The 11,107-nt window shown below is 41.7% G+C and overlaps 1 protein-coding gene across 1 annotated transcript; it reads left to right on the forward strand.

Moving 5' to 3' along the window:
• Positions 1–235: 235 nt before the first annotated feature.
• Positions 236–8,191, forward strand: LOC115795403 (Krueppel-like factor 6). Its single transcript, XM_030751294.1, has 4 exons — positions 236–540; positions 2,744–3,326; positions 4,283–4,406; positions 5,280–8,191. The coding sequence occupies exons 1-4, from the start codon at positions 439–441 to the stop codon at positions 5,329–5,331; spliced, it is 861 nt and encodes a 286-aa protein (XP_030607154.1). The 5' UTR covers positions 236–438; the 3' UTR covers positions 5,332–8,191.
• Positions 8,192–11,107: the final 2,916 nt, after the last annotated feature.

Below are 11,107 nucleotides of genomic sequence, written 5' to 3' on the forward strand. Positions count from 1 at the left end.
AAAGAGGAGTCGCATTATATACCGTTCTAAAAATAGCGCTGATATGGCCCAATGGGAGCCAGAGAGGCTTCTAGCCCTGCACCAATCACAGCACGCAGAATGACTCGGCTCTCGCTCGGTATTGGCCGGGGGTGGTCTGGTAGGCGGGTGTAAAGTTCCTGCGAGCCCATTGGTAGACGTGCCGTAACGTAATGTAATCACATGGGGGTGGGTATGTCAGTAATTTTGAATCGGGGGGGAAGTTTACAGTGCGCTGACGGACTTTTGCAGAGTTCAGTGTTGTGCGCTCACGCTCAAAACCACCACTGGAAGTGCACGACTCCAGACTAGTATACATGCAAATACAGCCAAGACTCCAGCTTCTCTCTGAACACATCAGGCTTCGTTTCTTCACAAGCTTGAATTCGCTTCTACTTGTGGCTAAATCTCGGGAGTGAAATGGATGTCATCCCTATGTGTAGCATCTTCCAGGAGCTCCAAATTGTGCACGACACCGGATACTTTTCAGCTTTACCATCTCTGGAAGAGTACTGGCAGCAGGTAGGCTGACGACTGATTCTTTCCATACGAATCCCCAGCTTGACAGATAGTGCCGCTGGCTCTTGCGTGAAGTGCCAGCAGAGTGCGTAATTCCCAGAAACTTGTTTTAAGTGACAGCTGCGCGCGGACGGGCAAATGTCAGAGTAGTTTAATGCCATGTAACCCCACGTTTGATTCAGTACAGCAGCTAATATAAATTTCTTTGCCAAAACTTGGCTTGCCTCCGGTAATAGAGGAAATGATGTAAGTTCCCCTAGTGGCATATCTCATAGGTATTTTTTATACTTGTAGAAAAACTGATTTACTAGGGGTTTTGTTGTTTGTTTTTTGAGGTTTTCATAAAATATCGCGAATAATCCTTTAAATGACTTGTACTTTTACGGTATGTTCTTACGTCGCAGCGTGCGCGCAGTTATTTCGTGGTGGTTTGCTGGTGGAGAAAAAATGTTGTGGATAATTTCGACTCGGGCATGCAGGCTACGCAGGCACGTCGGTGTGTGATAAACGAAAAACACGCCGTGGTGCAGATTTAGCGACTGAATGGCGAGCCGTGCGTCTTTGCGCGTATCTCCTCCTCCTCCTGACTTTCTCACTACCCCTCTCTGCCTGCCGCTCCTTCCCTCGCTGTCACACAGACCCACACATACAAATGAGTGACAGGCTGTCAGAAAGAGAGAGAGAGAGAGAGCCTGGTTTCTATTGCGCCGTCGCTCAACCAGGCGGCCGCCTGGATGACAAAACAGCGGAGTTTTACACTGGCGATGACGGGGAGAGTACAAGTCGCTTCTTGCTCAGATTGGGAAATGAATTGGCCTTGCTCTTCAGTCTTCTCTGTCTGCCCGTCTATCAGATATGGTCGGGCTTCGTTCCAAGTCGCCCTCTCAGGCATTTAAAGCTCGCCTGGGATTTATCCTGCACTGCTGACAAGAAACATTTGAACTCATTGCCTTCTCTTTCATTCCCAAGTTACTATGGTGTCCCCATGATAGTCCTCTTTTAGAGCATATATAAACATGAAAGTTGTTTATAGTTACTGCTTCAAAGCTATAGTTTAAATGAATGTCATCTCCTCCTAAGCTACATTATATCAATCCAGTATGGGATTCCTAAAAATATTGTTGGTGAGGCTTGTCATTCTTCCTTTATTTTAGTGTTTCTGTGAAATGTATCAAGGACAGATGCAGGTCTGCTCGCTTTTTTTCAAAACCCCCTAAGTGATGTAGCTTAGTTGGGTGCATGCTTGTGTTGCCTTAAACCAGCTCAGCCCAAAGAGGGATGTCCCCTCCCGGACTCCCCAAAGGAATAAATAGTTTTAAGAGGAGTTTGGAAAAAGTCAGAAAAACAGATTTATCTCACAACCCTTTGGATCCAGGTTTCCTCAAGCTTGGAGTGCTGCTGTTCTGGCAGGTCTATTATAATAGCATTTGACAGTTATTTTAAATTAGCTTCATTAGGAGGCTGCACAGGCCTGTTCCTGGCCTCCATATCTGGCCTGTGTTTGCTGACTGAAGAGGGTTAAGGAAGTGCTCTCTCTCACTTCCTTTTCACAGAAAACAGGCCCACAATCCACAGTGGCTGTTGCAGTATTCATGCCAAGCTTTTTATGAACCCCCATGAACCAGACCTCCCTCCACTCAGTCCCTGGTGTGCTATGTTATTTCTAGCAATGCAGTCAAATGCATTATTAAATCCATATTATGTTGAATAATTGATAGATTTAAAAGATCTACAAGCACTTCCCCAACCCAAGGGGGGCTCTGTAGCATATGTAAATTTCATGACCAACCTCTACACACCTACACATATTCAAACCATGCCTGTATTTGTGGGTAGGAGCACCTTGTTCTTGCAATCTCAGAAGGAAATGTGCTGCTTGTAATCTTCCCTGATATGGCCTCAGAGGACACACTTAGAACGTACTTGACTATCCTCTGCATAGGACATTGTGTCTTGCCTCATTCCTGCAGGCAGAAAAGAAACAGGGCCAGTGATGTTACAGTGTCACAGCACATCCCCTTTTTGCTTCTGCTTGGAATAAAAACAGTGCATAGGAGAGCACCTGGGTCTTGTGTTTCCTGTGAAAACAAATGATCTTTTTTTTGGTCATTTTAAGGACCTTCAGGTTGAATGCAAGCGTTCTGTTACATGCCTTTGGCTCTGTGCACTACTGAACTCATTGCTATCTTGTCTTTCATCTATGCAGACATGCCTCGAGCTGGAGAGATACCTCCAGAGCGAGCCTTACGTCTCAGCCACAGACCTTAAATTTGAAAGCCAGGAGGACTTGTGGAGCAAGCTGATGCTCGCCTGTGGGGACAAGTCAAAGGAGTCGGACCCAAAGATCCCCCATATTAAGGGGGAGGAAGACAATCAGGATAGCCAGAACCATGATGTAGGTGGCTTCAACTCCGATGCCAGCAGTGAGGCCTCGGACAGCTCGGAGGAGCTCTCCCCTACTCTCGACTTCACCTCCAGCTCTTTGACTGATATTCTGGCCGACAGTGGCGAAGACGTGGCCTCCGGCATCATCAGCACACCACCGTCCTCACCTGAGCTCGGCAAGGAGGGCTCTGTGGCCCAGACTTGGAATGGGATACAGACTGTGATGCACTCAACAGGGAAAATAAGGACTGGAGGCATGGAGAGGACCATGGAAAGGTCAGGGCTGACCAGCGGGGAGGCATCGCCTGACGGGAGGAGGCGTGTGCACAGGTGTCACTTCAATGGATGCAGGAAGGTGTACACCAAGAGCTCGCACCTCAAAGCACACCAGCGGACACACACAGGTAAATTGGCTTGAGAGTGAACCTTTCAAAAGCGATGCTAGCTGAACTGAAGTGCTGAGTTATTGCTCAAAGTTTTGAAAAAGCTCCCACATACTTTGAATAGTTTGTCAGAAGGAATGCCCTCAACTATGACCTAATTCACACAGAGGAACGTGACTTCATGCAGTGGAAAGGGAGGCGGGGAGTGCGTGAGAGAGAGAGGCGGGAGGGGGAGGGATGTTCTTTTGTGGTTGAGCAGCACCCAGAGGATGTGGATCCTGAAAACAAATCAACAGTTCTCAGATTTCACCATGGGAAAAGCTTCAAAAACTCACTCATTTGCATACAACTTCCAAAAAGGAAAAAAAAAAAAAAAACGAGAGAGAGAGCGAGAGAAAAATTGTGGGAATCTGACATTTGCACTGTTTTGCTAGGGGCTCAAATGTGAGCAGTTTCCCTCGTCACCTTTGACCTCTGCCAGGCTGTTTACAGCTCAGGCCTCCATTAGCAGAGGAACTCACATTCCTAGCATCGTTCTCGAGCCACGTTAGCCACGTGGTTAATGATAGTTAATGGCCTGTAGGACCATTAGGAACAGTCTCTATTTTTTTCATGCAGCTCTCCCCTGTTACATAAGCCTTCTGCTCAAGCAGCTTCTTACAGCTGCATACCACAGCTCTTGAGACCCGCAAGGCACAAGGTTGTTTTTCTCTTCAACTTACAGTAGTCAGCCCAATCTGCTTAGCACCTGCATAGGATCATATTTTTTTGAGAAATCTGCATTATTTTATCTCCTGTACTGTAAATATTTGCTGTATATGTAAAAAGTTGTAGTTTAAAATGTTCATATTGTGATTTAGAAAAACCTAACTCACTGGTAAACTCGCAGAGACTCCTTGTTAGGAGCACAGTTCTAAACCCTGATGAAGATACGACATAGCTGAGTTTAATATTTTTCTTTATGTTTATTTTTATAGGTGAGAAGCCTTACAGATGTTCATGGGAAGGCTGCGAGTGGCGCTTCGCACGAAGCGATGAACTCACCAGACACTTCAGGAAGCACACTGGAGCAAAGCCATTTAAATGCAGTCACTGCGACAGGTGAGGGTGCCTGATATCAGTTAAACATGTCACCAAGCTCAGTCACATTTGTTTTTGTTAGAATGACAAATGCCTCTCACAACAAAGTGCTGTAAATTACTGAGTTAAGGCCTCTTCATACGAATCCCTTCTTTAGTGGCAAACACTTCTTTATTGACAAAGAAAGCAACAAATTAGTTTATCAAAGTGACATGCTAGTTGGAGGGATGAATAAGGGTTAAAGGTGAAAAGGGTTCAGGACAAGGGACTGGATGAGAAGAGAGTTGAGTACAATGGGAAGGGTGGAAACCGAGGGATGTCACAGAGAGGAGAATGGAGTGAGAGTGAGCAGCATCACTTTGGGTCATTTTCAGCACAATGTTAACATTAACCAAACCTTCACAGATTGGGACAGGGGACAAGGGGGGCATGTGCTTTTTCTTTGGATCTGTTACATGTTCATGTTATATCATACAGACAACATAGATATCTCTGCTAGCCAATAAACAGAGGAAGGTCTGCACAGCCAACACCATGGGTACTTTACAAGCATCTCTGGAGAGTGAAAAAAGAGTTTATATTGTTTGTGTTGACTGTAAGGTTAGCGTCTCAGACGAATGTGTGAATGTTCTCAAGTAAAAACCAGTTTTTTTTTCCTCTTCTTACCCTTCATCTCCTGCAGATGAAGTGGTAACTTTGTTTATTGCAGTATATCATTTAGCAACAGAATTTTTAGTTTTTGTCACCTTGTTAGTAAACATTCCTAGTTACTATAAACAACTTTTGACCTACAACACCAACTGCGGAAAATTAGAAAAGCAAATGTTGAGCAAATAATCTAAGTTCTTTAATCCAGTGGCTGACTCTATATGGTTTCTCTTTTCTCTTCTAAAGGTGTTTCTCCCGTTCTGACCACCTGGCACTGCACATGAAGAGGCACATCTAAGATGGCCTCCATGTTGAGGGCTCTGAGGGATGATTCTGGTTGATTGTCCTGACCTGTGGGGATCAGCGAGGCCGGTGTGTCCTGGGAGCGTTAACAGGGGCACCGTCGTGTTCCAGTCAGTGGAAAAACATGAAGCAACGCAGGCTATTATTTGCACCATACTTAGTGCCTCCAACACCTCGCTGCGGTGATTGCTCTTGAAAGGCTTTTATGGAGGAGCAGGAGGGCGAAAAGAGACTCAAAAAAAATGGGAAAAATCTAGGCTGGAGAAGATGACTCTTCTGTATGGTGTTCAACGCTTTATTCCTGGAGAATTTTAGGACTCCAGGGGTTGGGGTGCCATTCCTCCACTGACAGTGTGTTTGCCTGTGCGCATGGGGACTGTGAGTGCCTGCGACTGGATGCCTGTGCTGGCTTTGTGGAGTGGATGGAGCTTGCATTGTGGAACTGCGAGTGAATGACATGGCAGGGGTGATGTTATACACGGGAGGTTTTTTTTTCTTTGAGGGAGGGTTATCTGTTGTCTCTCTAAGAATGAATGCAAGCGAAAAGTTCTGTCTGTCATGACTGATTCTGTTGGCTGTGGAGAGGAGTGGGGGGGGCGGGGGGTTGTTTATTGGGGCCTATTGGTTAGAGACTGCCCCCTTTCTGCCTGGAGGTGAAACTACAGCTCCCTGTCTAAAAATGGGAGGGTGTTCTGTTTAGTGCAGCTATTAAATGTGCAATGTATTACGTAGCCTGTCTCAAAACATACACGCTATAAAGCTCATTTTGTTGTCCATTGTGTAAGCTTTGTATCTTAAAAGGAAAAAAAAACAAAAAAAAAAACAGTTGTACACAGTTATTGCCATTATAACAGAAGTTGCATGGGATCTGGGGATGTGTTGCTCACCTAATAGGACAACAAAATTCCATTCAAGAGCAGCTACCTTCATAATACTCAGTATCATAGTATTGTACAAAACACATAAGGCAGTCATTTTGTTTTGTCATATTTTTTTGGTTTTCTTGATAATTTGGGGATACCACTATTAGCATCTATCTTGATTATGGGATTTTTTTTGTTCCTTTTTCCTTCACTTTTGCCTTTCTCTTTTGTTCTGTCTGTAAATGCACTGTCGACCTTACTGATGCCTTATGTAAGTGGCCTTGTCCTGTTGAATAGATCACTCTGTCATACACACTTACACCAAACGACCATTGCGAATGCAGTTGTGTGTTATTGAATAGCTTTACAAAGGCTCTGATCCATACAGTTGCACCTTTTGCCCCCTTTCCCTTGCAACAAACTCCTCTAAACTCTTGAATATTCAAAAAAATAAGTAACTATATCAGCTTCATAATGACTGCCATTTGCACATCTGTGCATTCTTTATTGAATATATCATAAATATTTCAAAACTAAATCATAGTCTTCAAAATTATCCAGATCTGAGACAGAACTGTGGAGCACTTGGAAAAGCAAATCACTTTTGTAATGATTTACTACTATGTAGTATAAGATTGTGTGGATGCACTTCAGATTAACTGTAACTTGCTGTCAAAGGTACAGAGTCTTGGAAGCATGTTCTCGTGAAATGTCGTATGGTCAGCCACCAAGACTGTGGCAAATTAAGATTTACTGCAAAGAAAACATTTACGTCAGGACCATTTTGTCAACATATATTCTCAAAAGAAAATGAGTCCTAATTTAAGGTAGACTAATGACCGCATTCTCAATCAAGAGTATGGTTTGATATTGTACGTTTTGGTAAGTCTCACCTCCAAGGTGAGTCGGTATCTTTACTCAGTTCTGTAACAGCCCGTGATCTGACTTAACAGTACCAAAACCAGTAAAACCAGTTCAGCTGAGCTGTGTTGCAGGGCTAGATGTCTGTACTGGTAAACCGAGGTGAGACAAGGACAAGCTGTCTGTGCCAACTTCACTATTTGCATGTTTCAACGTAAGTTACATGACTTCAACACACTCCTCAGTGAGCTGATAAAAGTCTCTGATCTCTCAGATTTATTCAAATCCATTGAGTTCACAAGTGGATAATCTCATGGCCATTTTCCGCACTTGCAGAAATATATATATGAGAGACAGAGAATGGAAGACTTTAGAAAGAGCATTCGTTCATCAGTAACTTGATGTCTGTCACTCTGTCAGCATCACAGGTAGCCTTGTTAAAACTCAGCACCTGTGCAGGTGAACCTGTTGAACATTAATGACATTCTGTAGACATTTTTTTTTCTTTTTACACTGAGAAATGCAAAGAGATGTTACATTGTAAACTAAGAGAATTTTGTAAGGAAGCTTCTATTTTGAACGGGTATGGGACCAAAAACAAGTGCAGTGTGTTGTTTCCAAATGTGAAAGATAAAAGGCTAAAGAATTATTGTAAAATAGATGCACCCCATTCTCCTTCATTTGCTTCTGTAACATCTTTGTTTTGATTTTTGGAGAAAAAAAAATAAAGGTTAAAAAAAAAAGCATACATTTTAAACTGGCATCAGTATCGCCTAGACCTGTGGCCTATCATCTTTTAATGAAAAAAAAAAAACAGCTACTTTTCAGACGTGAATTGTTCTGGACACTTGAATTGTAATAATTTTGAATTCTGGTTTTCACTAAGTATTGATTTTTTTTTTGTTTTTTTTATTTGCCATGTCATTTTTTTTCCCCAACTTCTCAAAGACCTGCAAAGATGCCCTATCTTTAGCTAGAGAATCTTTATTGGATAAACATGAAAAATATGAGGCTCTATTTTTGTTCATTTTATGGCATAATGAGATTTTTTCATTTGAAATTGTTTTGTAAAATAGTTTCTGTATGAATGTATTTTTTATTGGAAAATGGATAAAAAGACTATTGGTTCTACATGTGGTTTTTTTTGTTTTTCTTCCTCCTTTAGTCCTCCCACCTCATTATCAGCCAGAAAGTCTTAACTGGATAGTTCAGCAGTTTTTCAGAGGCCAAATATATCATCAGGGTGAGTCACGCCACATGCTTAGATGGCAGTCATCCGTAATCCCATTTTTATAAAACTGAACATTAAAATATTTGTTTTCCCAGGTAGCAGTGATTGCCAAACCTAAACATATAACACTATGTAGTGTTATTTTGTATTCATCCCTAACTGGGTCGTTTTTAGCAAACACCGTGCAGGTAAATTTGTTTGGGACCATATTCAGAGGCAGAAAAATAAACATTTAGTGGTCAGTGAGCATTTAGGGCAGCAGGGCAAAGGGTACATGGGTAAGAGTCCAACAATGAGTCTACAATGTGTGTGTGTTCATTTAAATGAAGAAACACTCAGGGCTCATTTATATGTTTTCAATAGTTTTTGAGAACAATCTGCTCGTATTATCAATTCTCTGACTATACTTTTCCCACATCCAAGCCTTTATTGCAGTGGCTGATGGGCTCATCTGTTCAGCATGCCACAGTGCTGCGTCCCTTGTTTTTTTTTAATAGATCAGAATCCAAAACAACCATTCAGTTGTCACTGTAATACTCTACAGCCTATTATTAGGAACACTCATATATAACGCACCTTATCAAAAGCTTTTAAAACTTCATAGTGCACGGCCTGTCAGCTCACAGTGTCCCCGACACCAATATTTCAGTACTTCAGAAAAGATGAATGGCCAACTAATATTGCGATATGGAGATTAACCTTGGGAGCATAATTTTTAGTAGCAAATCATTTTAACCACACAGCAACACATCCCGTTTGGATAGTGGCTGCAGTTTTCTCAGGTTTGAGTGGGGCTGCTGTACCGCACCCCTTTAATGTGCACTTAACCCTGACCTTTGAACTTTGCCTGTGATGCTATGTTTACGTTAGCCAAAGGATCACTGTGTGGTTGCAGGCATCATTGACATTATATGTAAATTAGGTTAACTTCACTCGAGTTTACCCCCAACTTTCCCTCAGTGCTTGTTTTATTTTGGGAGCTGATGGAGCATTAGGGCTCGGAAATGATTATCACATCAGACAAGTGGAAATGCCAGGCTTTAGATTCACAGATCCGTAACACGTGGAATATCAGCAGACATATCTTTTAATTGCAGGTTCAGCAGGGTAATGATGTACGTATAAAGAATAATTAAAACCTATTTGGAGGAGCACACAAAGGGAAACTTAACTGGGATCTCGACCAGTTTGATATCTCTGACCTATCGTAATGAAGAAAACATTTTACCTGTTATGCTAAACATGTTTTCTCTTTAATTTGTAATAAAATTGTGTAGATAGTCTTTTATTTAAATGTAGCAATGTCGCCAACCTCTAAGATTTCAGCAATTCCTGAGTAAAGTGTTAACACATGGCTAAAAGAATTTATGCCCTAAGCTGCAACAAACAGGAGTCGTAATAAATTTCAATTAGTCTTTAAATCCAGTCATCTCGTGATTCAATCCTTGATAGATAAGCAGCTAGGACACTTACCGCGTGTGAAAATTTGGGGGAAAAAAGAGAAATATTAATGGTGGGAATGTTGAGATGAAAAAAAAAACGTAATCTAAGTTCCACATTAGAACAACGATTTGAGCCGTTTGAAGGAACGTGCACTGTGAGGGCAATCTGTTCCTCCTGCTCCAGCCAAGAGCGCAGAGTTTTCATCTTACTCTCCAAGAAATTTATGCAAATTAAGTTGTGCCACAAACAAATCCCCGATAAGAGCCTCGCACGCTACACAGACAAATAGCCTCTTCATCTCCGATTGCAAGCAAAGTGCCTCAGCTTTAACACTGCTCCACCGAGCCTGCCATGCTCCATGCCCCAAAGCCCTTAAATAATTGAAGGGCTCTCAAGAGGTTGTTTTATTATTTCTTTCTTTCATTTTAAAGATATATTTATTGGTATTGCAGTTCAAATCACCACAACAAAAGCTGTATAACACCATAAAAGAAGCAACTAAAAAAAATTAATAAATAAATGAAAAATGACAAAAAAAACCCTGCAAATATTAAAGAATCACTTTTTTTTAGTCTGATATTGATAGACAGATACAAGCAAACCAACATTTTAATAATTTGCAGATAGTTTTTTGCAAGAATGAGAGAATGATCTTGCAGTTGTGATGAGAAACATTGTATTCATTAAATATGCATAACTGTGACAGACTCAAATTGGCCCTATTTTCATTCTCCAGAGGTATCAGACTTCCTGCTGTGTGCTCTATTAAAGACAAGCATGGTATGTTGAGCCGGTCAATTTAGTGGAGAAAATGCATAATTTTCCCCACAGGGAGAACTTGTATATACTTGGGAAAATGTATGGCAATTTAAAATGGAATGTAACCAACCTTTCCCCACTTACATGTTAAGGATAGCTGCACCAGAGTTGTGATAATAGGCTGTTTTTACAGAATCACAGACGTTAGCTTGTAACAATCAGACTCAGGGTTGAGGACACAGTTAGATACAAGCTGAAATACAGATAAGATGAAGATAAAGGACATTATTGTCTGGATTTTAGACATTGGTGGTAAATTTCCCAGAACAATCTGAAGAGCTTTGTGGTGATGCGGAGTGGTGGGATGAGCAATAGTATGCCTGAAGGATATTTAGACCGATTGGCCCATGGAAGGTGGGGATTAACAAGATAAGATGCTGTAAGAATTATTGAATGAGAAGAACTCTGACTGAATTTGAAAGCACGAGCGAATTGGAGGACATAAAATGCTGCCAATACTGAAAAAATGGCAGAAAATAAGGCCTACCGTATATCCACAGGTCTCAGTTCAAAATATTCATCTAGTTGAATTAAAAACCTTGAGACTGTCCATG

The sequence above is a fragment of the Archocentrus centrarchus genome, chromosome 17 (assembly GCF_007364275.1).
Source record: "Archocentrus centrarchus isolate MPI-CPG fArcCen1 chromosome 17, fArcCen1, whole genome shotgun sequence".
NCBI classification, from domain to species: Eukaryota; Metazoa; Chordata; class Actinopteri; order Cichliformes; family Cichlidae; genus Archocentrus; species Archocentrus centrarchus.